This window comes from Sabethes cyaneus, chromosome 1 (assembly GCF_943734655.1).
Source record: "Sabethes cyaneus chromosome 1, idSabCyanKW18_F2, whole genome shotgun sequence".
Taxonomy (NCBI): Eukaryota; Metazoa; Arthropoda; class Insecta; order Diptera; family Culicidae; genus Sabethes; species Sabethes cyaneus.
Genome location: NC_071353.1, coordinates 128,027,465 through 128,046,465, shown reverse-complemented (window position 1 = coordinate 128,046,465; position 19,001 = coordinate 128,027,465). Strand labels below are relative to the sequence as shown.

Sequence of the window (19,001 nt, the reverse complement as noted above, 5' to 3'; positions counted from 1 at the left end):
TCATTCGTACCTCTGACCAGGACACTTAACTATAGGAGGGACATTTGCACTGTCAAGAGGCTTCAGAGGGTAAATATAGAATTCAGCACGAAGGAAGGGTAAGTGGAGGGGCCAGAGAATAAACCCATGCTAAAGTCACTTGACATCGAATGGCTTGATTCTACTAAGATTCGAACCCACGACCACTCGCTTGTCAAAGCAGGCAAATCTGACAGATAAAATTCATCCAGTTTCAACCCGGATTGAATAAACAAATTCGACATAAGTTCAAAAGTGTTGCAAGTATCCTCGGATGACGGTACCAAACTGTTTTACGGCAGTCTTAAAATTGTTTTCAACTTTACAGTTGAAATTTTACAATAGCCATTGTTGCATTATAAATCAAACAGGTATAACTAGTTTTTATTAATTACTTTATTACATCCAGTTGTACACTTAATCTCTTCATATGATAAGCACTTTAGACAGTACCTTATAAACCTAGGGGAAAGCCCCCATTCGTTACTTTGGCTAAAAGAGAGCACTGTTAGCAAATTACGTTCGGACTTTTTTTTAATAATTTTTATAATATGTCACCTAGTAATCTAATTCTCGGCCAATTCAAGCTCGAGTTTCTCGTACTCGTTCTCCGTTCTAATCTCTGCGCATCGTGCAGTGAGGTCATCCTAAAAGTATAAAAATTTCCTGTAGATTATCCTATAAAGAGCATCCCTGCCCTGGTGTGAATTCAATTACCTCTTCCAGCTCCAGGCAGTTACCCCATTCCTGAAGCGTAATGATGTGATCGCCGTTAGGATCGCAGCTCTCCAGGAAGGGCGCAATACAATGTTCCAGAGCCATCAGCGGAGCCTTTATGGGGAACAGTTCGTGCCGGGAAACCGAGTTGTCGTTCGGATGACTGTCCAAGTCGCACCACTTCCAGATGGCGGCATTAGTCCAGCGTTTGGTTATGTTGCTTTCCGCCTCGTGTTCCAGCTCCATGTATGGCTCGGGCAGTTCGTTTCGTGCCGCTAGGTCACGCATCACGTTGAACAACCAATCTCGCATTCGGCGTGGAAAATCGGCCAGATCGTTCTCCGAGCATTCCTAATTAAAACAGAAATGATTGAGAAAATTGTAACCAATTACTACCGCTTTTAGTCATCTGACCGGCATATCCCTGCAACGTCCGTAGTAGTTGATATGCACGTGCTTGACTTCCTCTCCTCGGCAGCGGTCGTCGTTCGCATTACACAGGCATCGCTGCCGGTGAACTTCGCACGCCGAGTCCCAGGTTTCGTTGAAATTGGTGCACACTTTTCGCCGGCTGTCCTCTTCCTCTGGACACTCGGGAATGCAGATGCACTTCGCTTCGATACCTTCCGCTTGGCAAATTCGACCGGCCCCGCAGCGGACACCCTTGCACGGATCCACCAGGCGAGGAGCATTCTCGATATCCTCCGGGAAATTGTAATGCTCCAGTGCCATTCGGTATTGCTTATCGATCTCACGCTGTACGTGCTGTGCTTCTAGTTTTCGCAGTAGTTTCTCGTCGTCCTCGTCGAAATCCTCGCTGACATTTTCTTCCGACAAATCGTCATTAGCTGCGACGTTGGTCCATATGAAACACAAGGTCAGCAGCGCAACCGTTAGCTGGAATCGCCACATGGTGGCACGGGTGGTCGCTACCTCACCGATTGCTATACTACACCCGACGTTGAATGTTCTGGATGAATTCCGCGCGACGTGATTAAGATACGTTCATGGAACAACAAATGAGAGGAAAAAGACGAATGCGTTAATTATTGTATCAGATTCGCTCGATTAGATAAAACATTGGAGGCGTGAAGAAAATCAAAAACAACTAGGCTAAGTGCTTTGGGGGGAGGGACGCGAAATGGCCTGGAAAAAATATCATCCAACTTGCGTGTATCGTATGCGCATTCAATTAAATGTTTATCGCAAGCATCCTGTCCCGATTTCTGCTTGTTATGGCTTAGCAATTATTTCACCAGTCAGTGTTGGTTTTCTGCTAGATCAAACCATCATGTGTTGACAAATTTTGTTTTCAAAACATGTTGGGTTGTTTGGAGTAAATGATTATGTTTCAATCATTCCTCGGAGGATGAATGTTTTCCTACGCGAGCATCTCAGTGCCTCTCGCTGACTGCAAATTAAATTAAACGGAATTTTGCGCGCATACAGAGCGTTTATGTCGTCGTTTGAGGTTTTAATTAAAGTATATTACAACAAGTGTTGTCATCTCACTGCACGCTCTGTTGGTACAGATGCAAGCACAAGATTGCTTTCTGCGTTGCAGGCCGGCGTCAAAGCGGAAACTCGCTGCACAGCGAGATAGAATGCAGCTGCGTTTCTACTTAATTCGGGTAAAAATGAACCGAATTCATCATGACTAAATTTGTTTTGGCTTTTACCTACATGGAAAAAGTTTATAAAACTCACAGATGATCTGTCAAGACGGTTGAATTCTAGACTAAAAAAATATATAGTTTTTAACGTAACTTTGAGTCAGCGACCATGCCGGGATGGCACCAGAAAACCATGAAACGGTAACGTTCAATACCTGTCATGCATCCGGTCGATCGCAAGCGCAACCTAGATCAATCATCAAGGTTACAAACATATCCAAACAATGCGCTGCTGCCACGCAACGGTACTGGCACTTATTCGAAATGTTTACTTTGCGGCCAAAAAATAAACCAAGTTTTATTTATAGGACTTCTGCAACATCCGAAGAACAAGAGCAGTAATGTGTCTAGTTATCTGAAAGAAAGTCTACAGCGATAACATATTGATCGTAATCATAATACCAACCAGATTGACCAAAATTTATACTAAATTTAATCTGTTATGAAATTATAGATTTCAACTTGACGTGTAAAAATATTATTGTTTGCTTTCATCTGTATTCGTACCGATAGACTCGAAATGAATTTGATGTCATCTAACAAGAGCCAAGCAGTGCATCTCTCAAACAAACAAAACGATGACATCACCTCGGCTGAAAAACATGAAAAAACGAGCATATGCGACAAGCGAAATGAAAAAGTTACTCCTACTATTTATAATGTATAGTTCGGTGTAACTGAACTCAAAAAAGGAAGCATTGGAAAGATTGTTTCATAACAAAAAAAACAACCGTTATTATGTAAGGAAAATTATGTTTTCAAGATAAAATGAATTATTTATAACAAATTCATAACTATCCTATTATTATGGGTTAACCGGAATGCTGTTGATTGGACAGACTATCAAATTTTTCATTTGCGTAAATATAAGCTATCTCAGCCGGGCGGGTGCGGATGCAAACCATATAGGGTTTATTTCTAATTCCCGTCGTAGTAAGTAAAGCCATTCTAATTTTCACCATTTGTTGGATGGATTTAATGAATACTCCAAAAGTTCTTGTGCTGATTTGACTAAAACACACTTACCTTCCGATCTGTACACTTTGAAATCACTGAAAAGCGATTATTAAAGCATATAATTGAAATTACGCACCTGACTTTATTTCTTAATTTCGTCGTACCGTTTTAAAATCCGTCCATCAATATTTTCATCGTCCGAACTAAAAATCACAACAATGTTTACGAAACTAACGCGCATGTATTTGTGTAGAACGGCATGACAAATGTTATTCTGCAAAATTTCTGCACGTCAGGCAAGTTTTTCTGGCTGTAGAATAACGACAATGCCTTGCGTGAGTTATTTTCATTTATGAATGACGGAAATTAAAACGATTAGTCGACATTTTCTTCTTCGTCGCACGAAAAAATGTAGGAAATTTGGCTGGTAGGACTTCTTTAATGATAAAAAGCATTTAAATAGATCTCAGCTCACTTTGATTGATCGCGTATGATAGACAACAAACTAAAATATTAGGCAATAACTTGTTTTCCATTGTGCCTCATAAAAATGCTGATATTTTTAATAATTTGTGTTGGATAGGACGGGAATAGGCCATAACTACGAAGCAGAAATATACCCTATTATAGCAATAAAATTATATTTTCTCGAGCGAAGCCGGAAGCAGAAAAGAACCGGACACTGTTTAATGTTAAAACATGCAACTTAATTATCGGTAGGGTCACCAATGTAGCAGTATATTTTTAAGTGACATATCTGAAATTTCTTCCAAGAACATTATTATAGGTTTCTTTACGAAAATACGGCATAGCGTATCGGCATAGATGCGCAAAATGCCATCTGTCTAAATTGTTTATAGGGGCATAAACTCACCGCACCGTTCGGCAAACGGTATTCGTCGTCTCTTTTATTCTCTGGTGTTCTTATGAGAAACTGCGAGTTTGACGTCTCACTCGCTGTTCATAAGGATGGTGGGAGAACAAAAGAGGTAAACATATAGCAGTACAAACGATCCGATTCAGAACAGTGTTGTCAAAGCAAATAACATTGAAACACATCGTTGCTTCATTAAATCACTGAGAAAATCTTCGAAAGTTATCAAAAAGCTGTTTTTTCTGTTGTTTTTAATAAAGAAAAATTAATTATGAGCATACATTTCTCTTGAAAGTATTGAACCACGTCTTCACCATTGGAGGTTTCAGTTAATTTCAAACCTATAATTCTTATTTCCAGAACCGAAACAGTGTCTTGGCAACACGATAGTTCATCAGTTATGCTGCAGCTGCTGCTACTGGTGAACAGGTTCCGTCAATTCAGAATTTGTTTCCAGTTTTGTTAGAAAATAATAAAACTTTTGGCTAGTGACAAAGCCTTAGATAATAGAAAAAAAGAGACTGAATAATATGGTATGTGCCAATTGAGTGCTTGACTTTTAGAGTGGTTGTAATCAGTGTTGAAAAATGTGATGGATTGGTTAGTAGCGAAGTGGCGATTGCCTTCAGCAGCTGAAAAATGTACGTTTTTGGACAACAATTTTTAATTCATCATATTTCTTGTCGGAAACCCAGTAAATTGTGTTTGTGTGAATCAAATGTATGGTTAAGTGATTTGTGAAGATGATCCTATCAAAAGATTTTGAAAATATGAATAAAAAGTGCATTTTCGGCTCATTTATGTTCAACTGATTAAAATAGGTGACACTGCTTAACTCGTTCCTTACCCTATGTGGTTTGTTTCCTTGTGTGGATAACTTGAATAAACTGATTAGTTTTTGCGTATCCGTGAGTGTGAGTGAAATTACAGAACCAATCATTTCGTGACGAAAAGCCATATTTCTAACTTCCAATAATCGGAATTATTTCCGTTCACGGTATTTATGATTAAATTATTCAATCATAAATGCCGTGAACGGACATAATTCCGATTAGCTTTTGATTCCGATCATTCAAGCTAAGTGATCAAATTTTAGAAAACTTCATCAAAAAACCTAGCCAGTGAGAAAGTTCCTCTACAAAGCATGCTCATTAATTATGCCATTTTAATTCAATCTTCTAATGATCGACTAGGTACTTTAGTTGAGTGATCGAAATTAGGAACTAATCGCAACGGAATGTTAGTTAGAATATTAGCATTAACGGAATGTTAGTTCACCGGTAAATAACTCGAAAACAAAACATTTTTGCTCAATATTTCCTGTTTATTATTTTTTGATGTAGGACTAGATTTAGAGCGCTAATAACGGTTTCCCGATCAATTTCAATATTTTTGCGTCAATCGATCGGAAAAACTTCTATTCTCTACGTATCGACTTCAATGAATGACGAAAACTATGGATTTTTAATCGTCCTTTCGTGAATAAAGAAATTAATCTTTAATCTCTTTTCCAGCAACAAGTCGACAAGTGATTTTTACCATATTCTGTATTGTACCGTTAAACCAGCTTTTAATTGTAGTACACTAAAGTTGCTTTTTACGCGACTATTTTTACGCGAATTTCGGAATTTACACGGCTTTTTAACGCAAATGTCAGAATTTACGCGTTTTTTTACGCGATTTTCGGAATTTACGCGTTTTTTACGCAATTTTCGGAATTTACGCGGTTTTTTTACGCCAATTTCGGAATTAACGCGGTTTTTTACGCGATTTTCGTCATTTACGCGATTTTGATTTACGCGGGACGTATCCTTCGCGTAAAAAGCGACTTGCGTGTACAATCTTTAACCTGTTCCAGCAACTAATGAAAATAGCTACAAATGATAGTTAATTTCGAATAAATTCACCGTTCTCTCGGTACAATTTATCGTATCCCTTTCACTTTTCAACGGTTTCACTTACAAAATGTCCGTTTAACAGTTAACTTTTCTTCCTGTTATTTTCGTCACACTTTCACTTTTTTCAATCTTGCTTTTAATTTACGGGTCAAGTCCACGTCAAGTGTCCGAGTGCCATCCCAAGTAGCACACGTTGTCACAATTCAGTCGCAGCGGCTGATATGCGACAAATTTGAATGTAAAATTTGGGTTACAGTAACTTAAAATATGCAGTTGTGTAACCGAAATAGCGCAACTTATGTAACTAAATATGGTTACATTAACAGTTATTCAATAACCAATTTACAATATAGTTACTATTGAAGTTACACATAAACTATAAACTGACTTTCAATTGGTGGCAAATTTGTTATCTTGAAACTTTTATTGCATGGTAAAAACAATGCAGCAGGTTACAAAATTGCTTGAATGCAAGAAGATTTATTTCAAACTATGACTATCAACGTCAAGAAGTAAATTTAACTGATGAATATAGAAGAGAGCATTAATTTCGCTTGTTATCTTAATACAAATTTTAATGCAGTTTCAAATTTTTGGTGAAACCTATGATTCTAGCTTTGAAAAATTTTCGCGCTCTAATTTAATGTAGCTTTTCATTATTTACTTCTATAATAAATTTATTTATTGTAGATCAAATATGTCCAATATAAAAACATTATTTTCAGATTTTTTAAATTTATTCTCACCCAAAAATCATACAAAATGAAATGAAATTTATTAAAAGTAACTTTTAAAAGTGTTCACTATCACTAAGAAAAATTCATAACCATTTTGCCTTTAGATATGGTTACATTTCAGTTACATTCTAATTGCACGTAACCTAAACTTTCTATCTGGTTATACTATTGGTTACGGTAACCAATACCAAATCTGTTGTGGTCACCTGGTAACTAAAATATTTTTTATCGTCATTTTTAAGTTACACAGTAACTTAATTTCATTGCCGGTTTTGTTTTGATGTAACTTGACCGTTTTGACGTTTGAAGGTAAACAAAATTGGTAACTTAATAACAGTGTCTGTGCGGAGAATTCTCCGGAGAAGATTGCGAGTTTTAATTGAGTAAACAACGCATTTCATTTCGCATTCATTCAGCATTTTGCAACCCGGTACACTTCGTGATCTGTATTTTTACTTGATCGTTGCTGTGAAAAAATTACTTGCTAACTTTTCTTGGACTTCATAACTGCTCGTAACGGAAAATTAACTCTTTTGCGACCACCAAGTTGTTGACAGTTAAAAAAAGGGTTTATTTGTGCCATTTGTTGTGCTACATGTTTTATGTTTTGTCATAGAATTAATTATATAAACGACTTGGGGGGTAAATCAAATAATTTTTTGCTCAATCCGTCGTGTTTACAAGGTGCAGTGAACGAGTTGTTGCGAAAACGTTACTAGCTAACTGTTTTGCAAATGTAACTGCTCGTAACTGAAAACTGACTGTTTTGCGACGACCAAGTTGATGACAGTTCGAAAAAAAGGTTTCAATTTTGTCATTTGGTAACTACCTGGTAACTTTTTGAGATTTTTGTCAGCACAAAACTAAAAAGTAACTATTTTTTATTTTTATGTAACCTAATCGGTTACAAGCGTCCAAAATGTAACTGTTGTGCAACCTATTTTTATTTTTTTATTTATATGATTAGTTACAAGTGCTACTTGGGATATAATCGACCTTCTCGGATTTGAACCAAATTTTGTCAGATTATTCGTTTCAGGTCAGCAAGAAAAAATCCCAATTTTGGTGCCGATTGAACCTGCCCTCGATTAATGGGAGTACCTCCATTTTTAAAGAAAAGACACGTTTTCGTCAAAATCGTCCTCTGATTTTCTTTTGCTTGTAACTTTGGAAACAACAGGTTTAGAAAGACAACTTTATCATGTTTCCAAAGGAATTTGCTCAAGAAATCTGAAAAAAATATTAACTTTTAGGGGTCGTAGTACCAAATATTTTTAAAATTGCAAATGGAGAGATGCTTCAAATGCATGGGCTTCGGTCATTTGGTGAGAGACTGCAAAGACCCTGACGGAACTGATCTGTGTAGGAAATGCGGCGAAAAGGGGCACATTGTACGAGACTGCATGAAGCAACCAAGGTGTCTGCTCTGCAGAAAAAAGGATGGTAACAACCACATGACGGGAGGTTTTAATTGCCTGGCATCCAAGGCGGCGTTGGCTGGCCAGCAATGATGGAGGTAACCCAACGGAAACTAAGTGCGACGCGTCGCGACGTCGCAATAATCGCAGAACCGTATCGAAACCCACCAGACAATGGTAACTGGGTTGCGGATAGAGAGGCGATGGCTGCCATACATGTTATGGGAAGATTTGCCATCCAGGAGGTGATTTTCTGACGCGTATGAGGGTTTTGTGATCGCCAAAATCAACGGGATCTACATATGCCGTTGTTACGCGCCTCCTAGGTGGACAGCAGAGCAGTTCCATCGCATGCTGGACACAGTTACGGAGAAGCTTATCGGAGAAGCCCTGTGATCATCGGGGGGGTTTTAATGCTTGGGCAGTAGAGTGGGGTAGTAGATGGACTAATGCCAGAGGGTATAGCCTGTTAGAAACCCTCGCAAAGTTGGATGTAGTGCTGTTGAATGTAGTACGACTAGTACATTCCGTAAGGACGGTTGTGAATCTTTCATCGAGATTACTTTCTGCAGTCCGTCGCTAGTAGCAAACTGGAGGGTGTGCGATGAGTATACTCACAGCGATCATCAGGCGATCCGGTACAACGTAGGGCAACAAAAGGCCGTAGCAGTAAGGAGGGCAAAAGGAGTTCGGCGGAAATGGAAACCGAAAAATTTCGACCAGGATTTTTTCGTCGAGGCACTTAGAACGGGCGGTGAGCCTCTGAGTCGAAGTGCGGAAGGGGTAACGAACATGTTGGTAAGGGCATGTGAAGCTACCATGCCAAGCAATCTGGAATCCAAGGACCAACGTCGACCAGTCTTTGGTCAGTATTGATGGAATGAGCAACTCAGCAATCTCCGCAGTAGTTGCCTCAGAGCCAGAAGACGAGTACAGAGAACGAGAACTGCGTCAGACCGAGAGGAGCGTAGCTTGGTGTTCCAAAGAGCAAGAACCGCACTAAAAAGAGCGATAAAACCAAGCAAAAAGAACAGCTACAAAGAACGGTACCGTGACACTGATGCTAACCCTTGTGATGGCGAAAGTCAAAGGACCAAATATAACAATGGAGTTATCCCCAGAAAAGTTGAAGGTCATCGGTGAGAGACTTTTTCCGAGGCACAACCCAACGCTGTGGCCACCAACACCATACTTGGACGACGAAGACGACAGGTCTCCAACGAGGAACTTATGTAGCTGTGGCAAGAGGACTAAAGGTAAATAAAGCGCCAGGCCCTGACGGGATTCCCAATGTAGCTCTAAAAGCCGCGATTCAAGCACCCCCGGCGGTTTACGGTCTGTCTAAGATGCAATTTGGTTTTCGGAAAGGCAGGTCAACGGTTGATGCCATTCGTACTGTAGTGGAGAAGGCCGAAAAATCGGCCAAACAGAAACGAACGGGCGATCGAAATAGCGCTGTGATAGCGATCGATGTCCAAAATGCCTTCAATAGCGCCACCTGTGAGGCCATCGCCGCATCACTGCACAAAATGAGCGTCCCTGGCTACCTGTGCAAGATCCTAAAGAGCTACTTCCAAAACAGAGTGTAAGTCTAAGAGACTGCTAAGGGGCAGATATCACTGAACATTACGGCGGGAGTTCCTCAAGGTTCCATCCTCGGACCGATCCTCTGGAACGGAATGTATAATGGAGTGCTAACGCTGAAACTACCCAAAGGGGCAATGATCGTTGGTTTTGCGGACGACATAGTACTGTCGGTAGCAGAAGAGACGCTGGAACAGGTTCGAATGCTGACCACTGAGACGATCGGAATGATAGAAAATTGGATGCAGAGAGTGAAGCTGCAGATAGCGCATCACAAAACGGAAGTGCTGCTGGTCAGTAACCGCAAAGCGGTGTAGCGAGCGGCACTCATATTAGGAGAGTATACCATAGTCTCGAAGCGAGCAGTGAAGCACCTAGGGATGATGATCGACGATTAGCTGAACTTTAACAGTCACGCGGACTATGCCTGTGACAAGGTAGCGAAGGCCATCAACGCAGTGGCTAGAATTATGCCAAACAGCAACGTACCTAGCAGTAGCAAGCGTCGTCTTTTGGCTAATGTTTCCTTATCAATCCTCAGATATGGAGTTCCAGCATGGAGTCCAGCGTTGAAAAACAACCGAAACGTGGCAAAGCTGGACAGCCCATTCCGGCTTATGGAAAAAAACTCTGCGAGGGTGGCCGTGAAAGGATGGATCGGTGCACGTCTGTGCACGGAGCAGTGTGATAACCTTTTAGCCTCCCTCCCGAAGTAATGCCTTGCGATAGTTCCGGAGGGGTTCTTCGCCAGCAGCCCGTGAGGTTTTTAGTGGGTGATGTGTATCATCATTAGTGCGCCAGGCATTCAGCGTTTCTTCACGATAAACACACACACACACACACACACACACACACACACACACACACACACACACACACACACACACACACACACACACACACACACACACACACACACACACACACACACACACACACACACACACACACACACACACACACACACACACACACACACACACACACACACACACACACACACACACACACACACACACACACACACACACACACACACACACACACACACACACACACACACACACATTACTGAGCTCGTCGAACTTAATCGATTGGTTTATGTGACTTGGCTCTCCGAGACTTGGATTCATTTCGTGTTTTTCGTTTTTAATTTCTAAACCTTTGGTATAGTAAAACAAAGGTAAAATAAGTTTTTCTATTTCCTAAAGACTTTTTGATTGTGATAAATCATCACATTGTTATACATGATATGTTTTTGTTTTATCTCAAATTGAGACAACAGACGAATAATCCGGACAAGGCAAAACATGTTGCAAAGCAATGTTGATAATAATTGGAAAACATAGAACGACTGATTTGTAATCACATATTTCTACATCTTGTGAACACACTGATCTTCTTTCGACGAGAACATAAGTAGGAGTGTAACATGTAAGAAATACGCCACTGCCCTATTTTAGTAGCTTCTTAGAACAGTTCCCACAACTACATAAACATCAGTTTTGCTGATAAGACTGCTTTGCTTAGCAAATTTTTGAGCATATATGAAAAGATCTCTTGAAAGACCTTCGCCAGCGAAACATGAGTACATATATAGCAACGTTAAAAATTCCTTATCAGTTCACATGGTTTTTTGCTTCCTCCAAACTGCATTTCCTGGATAGTTCTTGAAACTGTTTTGCGCATTAACTCAGTAGGAACAAAAAACATTACACTTTTTACACTTCATTGGCAATTAACGAAAAATCTCCAAAATAAACAGCTTCTTCTACGTCGCAATGCAACGAAGAATGCACATCCTTGAGAATTGGTTCGATCACGCTAACACACTGTGCGCTAAATGCTAACAACATTTGAGGAACATTTTCTTTCTTCCCGTTCCATTGCATCACAACACGGCGGACGAGTTTTCAAAATCACGATCTTCGCGGTAGCGCGGGCGTTTTAAGCCGCGAATGGCCACCTCCGTCGCCGCCGCCAGATGCGTGTCCCGTTTAGCTTAACTTACTTCTCGGTGCGGCCAGGAATCCGGGCACAAGACGCGTTCTTCTCTTCGGTAGTAATGCACTCCTTCTACTCGGTACGATCGCCGTTTGCCGACTGACATCAGCGCTGGAAATTGTGGCAAGTTTTGTACATAAAACCGACCGATCGGATGTGCTGTTACTGACGATTACTACACTGCTGTATGGTTCTGTACTGGGCCCGTGCCGTACTTACAGAACAGCGAGCGAGCGTGATGTGTAATGCGCGCAATGGTGATGATTGTTCTACAACATGTATGTTTGCAGTGCGAGACCATTTTTTTTAGGAATGATCAAATTTCATTGCTCTGACAGTTTTTATGCCGGCGGAGTGCAGCATCTGTTGGCAGATGGGTCTTAAACACAGGAGGGAAATTTTCTGTGAAACTAGTTTCCTTCTCTATGAATGCTAATTGATAGAGCTATAAAAAATGGTTACTTTTAACTTTTAGTGTTCATCGTTAGAACCTTTTCACATCTTTCATTAAATTTATGGTCCAAAAAAAGAAAATGCATTTCCGAGTGATAAATGTTAGAATCAAACCAGCATAAATTATGACGAAATTATTGAACTAACGAATAATTTCAAACTAATTATATACCACTAAGATGGTTTCAAAATAAAGCAAACTTCTGATCAAGAAATACCTAGAAATTGCAAATGAAAAAAGTTCGATTAGTTCCCTGCAGTTACTGTATTCTCTGCAAAGTGATGTCCAATACTGATATTTTCCAGACTCATAGTCTTCAAAACACACTCCATACGCTCATTTTTTAATCGTCTTCAGCTTATTTTGCGAATTCTCCTTTGGCGCCTCAAGCGTCTTGAAATGTTTTCCATGTAGGAACTTGACACAGTAGGATAGGGAAAAAAATCATACCAAGTCTTTTCAGGTGAAAATGAAGCATGCATAATCATAATTAGCATTATGTTATAGTAACGATGGAACGATGGAAACTTTTTTAATTCTTCCGTAAGAGTTTCGTTTCATTTTTAGAGAAAACAGAAGGCATTTTGTCGGAAATTCAGAGCATTTGAGGTGGTTCAATCATTCAAGATCGCGAAGCATGATATTTTTGACGGGATATTAGGCATTTTTTCAACTACACATGAAAATCATTATTTTTGCTTTTAAACTACGAGCTTTTCTTTATCTTTAAAACTGAAATAAAACAGTAATGATTATTTTGCCCAAACATTTCATAAAAAGTCATTAGGTTTGTTGCGTTTATTTTCAAGCATAGGTCAGATCTCAGTTTGAATTCAATACAGGTTAAAAGAGGGCCATTTAGTAGTGACGCAAATAACAAAATTATTGTGATTATCGACAACCGTCATTATACTGTCCGATCTAGTGCGTTGGGAATTGCCCTATTAATTTTTATTATCCGCCTAACTTGGTGTCGCTGTTAAATAAGCAATAAGTTGCCAAAATTGGCGCGAATTGCAATGATTCCATGTTGAGCCCATTAAATAGTGTATTGTTCGATTTTCAGCCTGTAAATCTCATTTGTTTTCATTCATAAAATAGCAAGAAAACCCACGAATGGGATATTAAAATTGGTAAACATAAATTTGAATCAAAATAAAATACCTAACTTGGACGACAGTTAGGATATAGTCAATTCTGAACTTTGCAGAGTCAGAAGCACATTCCAACAAGAGCTCACCTGACTTAGTCAGGCTGATTAACGAACCTTGAAAATCGAAAAATCTTTAGAAGCGAAGGAAATTGCACTTACTGCATTTCTAGATATAGAGGGAGCTTTTGATAATATATCCCACCAGTCAATGCTGAAAGCAATGAAAAACACGGGTTCGATAAATACACATCAAATTGGATCCAAACAATGCTGAGTAGCCGTGAAATAACTGCAGTACTTGGAAATACAACACTTACCAGGAAAACAACAAAAGGATGCCCGCAAGGTGGAGTCTTATCGCCTCTGCTGTGGTCATTGGTCGTAGACGAACTGCTCAAAAACCTGACCGAACAGGGATTTGAAGTAGTCGGATTTGCCGATGATGTTGTGATTCTCGTGAGGGGAAAATTCGATAGTACAGTAGGTGAAAGCACTGACGAACTGACAGGACACATAGAAGAAAATCCTTTAAAAACCATCGTCCTACACATTTTGCTTGCACACTAGCACCCTCTGTTATGCATGTCGCGAAGTAGCTTGCATTTGCACGGTTTTATGCTGTAGGGTTTTTACATTTGTATGGTTTTATACTGAAATCTTGAAGCAACACTCGCGCGCCGCGGTGTGGCCATGTTGCGAAACATGCTTTTTTGAAAAATGAGTGGTTTTTGATTGGACGATGGAATTTACGCGAGTGTCTCGTCTGTTTGTCTGTGGTGAAAGTATGCAGTTTGCTCTAAACTACACAATGAAATGGTGTACACAAGAAGGATTGAACATCAACCCTTCTAAAACTACCATATTTCTTTCACCCGCAGAAAAAGGCATTCTATTACCAGCCTAAAATTGGGTGAAACTGTTTTACAATTTTCAACTGAGACAAAACACTTAGGTGTAGTTTTGGACCACAAATTAAACTGGAACGCACACATTGAGTATGTAATTGGAAAAGCCAAAAGTGCTTTTTGGGTGTGTAGCAAAACTATCGGTAGAAAATGGGGTCTGAGGCCAAGTATGATTCATTGGTTATACCTAGCCATTATCAGAGCAAGACTAACATATACCTCACTCGTATGGTGGCCAAAGGTAAAAGAAAGCACCACTCAATTAAAATTAGGCAAACTACAAAGGTTAGCGTGTAATTTAATTACCGGTGCAGTCAAAAGCTCACCATCAAAAGCCTTAGACACAATCTTGCACCTTTTACCCCTCCATCAGGTAATACAGTTGGAGGCGGAGAAACATGCACTAAAAATAACACGTCACAAACAAGTTAGTGATGGAGATATAAGTGGCCAGCTGTCGATCCTCGAAAACCTTCAGCAGAGCAAGCTTATAACACAGACAAACAGACGGGACACTCGCGTTAATTCCATCGTCCAATCAAAAACTACTCATTTTTCAAAAAAGCATGTTTCGCAACATGGCCACACCGCGGCGCGCGAGTGTTGTATCGAGTTTTCAGTATAAAACCATACAAATGTAAAAACCCCACATCATGAAACCCTGTAAATGCAAGCTACTCCGCAACATGCATAACAGAGGATGCTAGTGTGCAGGCCAAATTTGTAGGACGATGGTTTTTAAAGGATTTTCGTTTGTCATATCACTTCGTCAGTGCTTATAATCAACAACGAAGATTGGATGGAAACAAAGACAAACTTCGTAAAGCCTTTCAAAATAATAAAAACCGGACGGGATACTTGGGAACAAGGAGGCCCGAGTATCCGCCAGGGCTCTGTCGTTTTCTATACAAATGGGTCAAAAATGAATAGCTCTACTGGAGCTGGCACCACAGGCCCAGGAATAAATATTTCAATACCAATGGGACACTGGCCGACAGTATTCCAGGCTGAAATATATGCAATCTACGAATGTACACGTGTCTGCCTGGTTAGAAACTATAGATATGCTAACATATTTTTTTTCTGATAGCCAAGCAGCGCATAAAGCACTTAAAGCTTGTAGTTGTAATTCAAAGCTAGTATGGGAGTGTATCCTCTCACTGACGCAACTGACGTAAAAGAATCAAGTAAACCTTTACTGGGTTCCCGGCCATTGCGGAGTGGAAGGAAATGAAAAAGCCGATACTTTAGCGAGGCAGGGTTCATCTACGGACTTTATCGGCCCAGAACCGTTCTGTGGTGTGTCACCAAGCGCGCTTAAATCCGAACTTCGGGCATGGGAACACAAAATCATAGAGGAAAATTGGAAATCCTCTACAAGACTAAGACAGTCTAAGCGCTTTATACAGCCAGACCGTAAAGAAAGCCTAGCATTGCTTAATTTGAAGAAAACCGAACTAAGCATAATAATAGGACTATTTACCGGTCACTGTCCCAGCAAACGCCATTTCAAAACGATTGGTAGGCTGGACAATGATACTTGCCAACTCTGCGAATTCGAAAGCGAAACCGCAGAACATCTGTTCTGCCAGTGCAGTGCACTAACTCTTCGCAGACTAAGAATCTTCGGTAAAGGAACAATGGAGCCTTTCGAAGTCTGGTCTGCAAATCTCTATCAGGTCATAAACTTCAATAGTGTTATGTCGACAACTAATACCTAGACAAAAGAAAAAGTATACCACAATAGATCAAAATAATGGTCGCAGTGGTCAAATCTTCCGACAAAAAAAAACGAACCTTGGACCAAATTGACCATATTCTCATCGAAAGTCGCTTTTTCGCGAGCATCACACATGTACGCTTTCTACGGGGTGCGGATATCAATTCGGACCATTATCTAGCAGTAGTATATGTGCGCTCAAAACTATCGACGGTTTATACCTCGCGAAAAAATCGCCCTCTTCGGTTAAGCCTTCTGCAACTATACAATCCGCGAGTCGCCGAGAACTACGCGCGCTTTGCACCTGTCGGCAAGCTAGCAGCGACCGTCTAGAGGACTCCCCGATGACAAGCACCTCAGAGTCAGCACACTTAATAGAATTTCGAGGATATCAAGAATTGCTTGATTGAAAGTCACTGGGTTTTAGCTTTTCACAAACTTTACTTTCTATTATCTTCTCCCACTTTCTTAAATCTAGCTGTTTACTTCACTTCCGGGGCCCCGTTTTTACAGCAGTACTCCTTCCGTTCCTCTCCTCGAATCCTGGCAATTTCCACCTTCCTCTAACTTAGCGGGTATCACGGTTTCCTCGGGCAAACAGGGTGACTCGGGCCGCGGGAAACAAGGCGACACTGGTACTCTCCGTTGCGGGACCACGACTATAGCGATGGGTGGTTCTAAACGGCGACGGTGACGACGTACAAAAGCCGGAAGTACGAATACCGTTTGCAAACGACGGGAAGTCCAAAACCACGGCGAATAACGCGGCAACCAAAAGCCCTTTGACTGTGAGACCACGATGGCGGTGCGGTGGCTTGTCTCGGCCAATGGCGATGACGGTTTGTATAATCCGAAATTACGGTTTGTATATCCGAAAATCACGGGGTTCTGCGGGTTAATGTATAAAATACCCGCTTTAGATTGATTTAATCCCCGGTCATTGCCCTGGTTTGTATATAAATATTTCTATCTGCTCGCCAATCATCAGTTATTTCGCCTCTTATCACCCGTGAGCCGCCCGCGAATTCGCCTGCTTCCTCCTGGTGGTTGGGTGTGCAAATTCGATGAGAGGTAGGTGGGCTGCGTGCTTTAGGGTATCGAAGCCTACTGTTGACTACTCTTGTGAGATGTTTGCAGGTGTGTGGGACGATCGATTCAAACCACTCCCGATATATTGAAAAATGAATCAAACGATGACAAAAATTAAACAAACTAATCCTTTAGACCTTCGGGGCCCAGGTTACCGACGCTTACAGCTTACAGGATGAAGCTCTACCTTCCTCGGTGGAGCTAGGTGCTTCGACCCACGAAGACGGATGGAGCAGGATGCGCTTGGCAGTCAATGAAATCGCAACCACGGCGCTCGGTTAAGAAACCTTGAGTGCATGAAATGATTGGTTTAACGAGGAATGCCAACAAGCGATGGAGAGAAAAAAAATCTTGGAATACATTTCCACGAGGGAGAATTTGGCACAGCATCGACGGACGGGAAACGAGTTTCCCATGAGCCTGACGAGGAAAAATGACCAGGACAAAGATCGTGAAGAGCTATAAAAACTATTCCGGGCTAATAACACGCGCAAGTTTTACGAGAAGGTGAACCAAACACCTAAAACTGACATGTGTAGGGACGAGGGAGGGAAACCGAGTCACAAATTACCGTGAAGTGGTCGACAGGTGGAAGCAGTTTTCCGATTAGCATCTCCATTTAACAGCAGGAGACGGTACGGAAGTTAACCTGTAGGAGTGTTGTACTCCTCACCTAGGGTCTGGGCTGTCCACTCAGCCCTTTATCTGATCCTAGTTAAGCTATGTCAGGCCCTGTCGTTGCAAACGTTCTAGCCATTGCAACTACGTCACCGCTCTATCGACGGCGACCCACGCGCGCTGCTTCGCGCACATTCTCTGCACAATGTTGTCGGCGTTGGTGTCTTCTCCAATGATTGCAAGCATCTCACGCCAAGTGGATCCGAAACGCAGACAGTGAAACATCACATGCTCCGCCGTTTCCTCGGCTACCGCCTGCCACCGCCTTATATAGTTCAGCCTAACTCTGTCCTGAGCGGCTCTGACGTTCCTTTGCCTACAGCACTCGATGTCCTCGCCTAGAATTATGCATTTAGAAATCATGGCTGTAACGACCCCGATCGCATCTAACGATATGGTACCGTACCCGCACGCTACGCGCATCCGCAGAGCCTGAACAGTTTGTTCAGACATGCCTGATTGCGCTTACTACCAAAGCCGAGTCCCATGCCGGTGAACCATACCTCACCACCGACATGGCAACGCTGGCTATCAGGTTTCTCTTACTGCTACTAGGTCCGCAGCCGTTCCGCATAATCTTGAACTGCGCAGTAACCGCTATTGACGCTTTACCACAACCATAATTTACAGGCCTGGTGAAGTCTGTCATAAAACCCAGGTATTTCACACTACGTTTGGGGACAATCACTTGTCCTCCAACGATGATTTTGGCCTCTAGGGACGCCTTTCGGTTACTGACTATGATCGCTTCTGTCTTATGGTGCGGCAATCTTAGATAAACGCCAGCCATCCAACCCGCTATTATCCTTTTGACGTCTGATGCCAGCATTTCCACCTCTTCTAGAAACTCGCCTACCACTGTAAGAACAATATCGTCGGCGAAACCTGTAATCTCGAGCCCAGTAGGCAGCTCGATCCTCAACACCCTAATGTACGTGTCGCAGACGCCTCGTCTTCTCTGTCTCATTGGCTTCTCGGTTCTCGGTCGCGGACTTGATGGCGTCGACAGTAGACTTCCCCTTACGGAAGCCAAACTGCGTCCTTGCTAGCCTGACATCGCTTTGCACAACAGGCGTCAGCCTGTTTAGGATTACTCGCTCTAGTAACTTGCCTAACGTGTCA

At 41.4% G+C, this 19,001-nt stretch overlaps 1 protein-coding gene across 3 annotated transcripts; it reads right to left on the bottom strand.

The window, feature by feature from the left end:
* Positions 1 to 402: 402 nt before the first annotated feature.
* On the bottom strand, positions 403 to 12,021 carry LOC128741027 (SPARC). 3 transcript variants are annotated; one of them, XM_053836621.1, is made up of 5 exons: positions 11,888 to 12,021; positions 1,150 to 1,705; positions 736 to 1,086; positions 577 to 665; positions 403 to 523 (listed from the first exon to the last, which is right to left on the bottom strand). In XM_053836621.1, exons 2-4 carry the CDS (start codon positions 1,645 to 1,647, stop codon positions 585 to 587), a joined length of 930 nt encoding a protein of 309 aa, XP_053692596.1. In that variant the 5' UTR covers positions 1,648 to 1,705; positions 11,888 to 12,021; the 3' UTR covers positions 403 to 523; positions 577 to 584. The 3 variants fall into 3 exon arrangements, with proteins under 3 accessions (XP_053692596.1, XP_053692588.1, XP_053692581.1); XM_053836613.1 differs by having other exon boundaries at positions 403 to 510; XM_053836606.1 differs by having other exon boundaries at positions 403 to 665.
* Between the last annotated feature and the right edge of the window lie 6,980 nt (positions 12,022 to 19,001).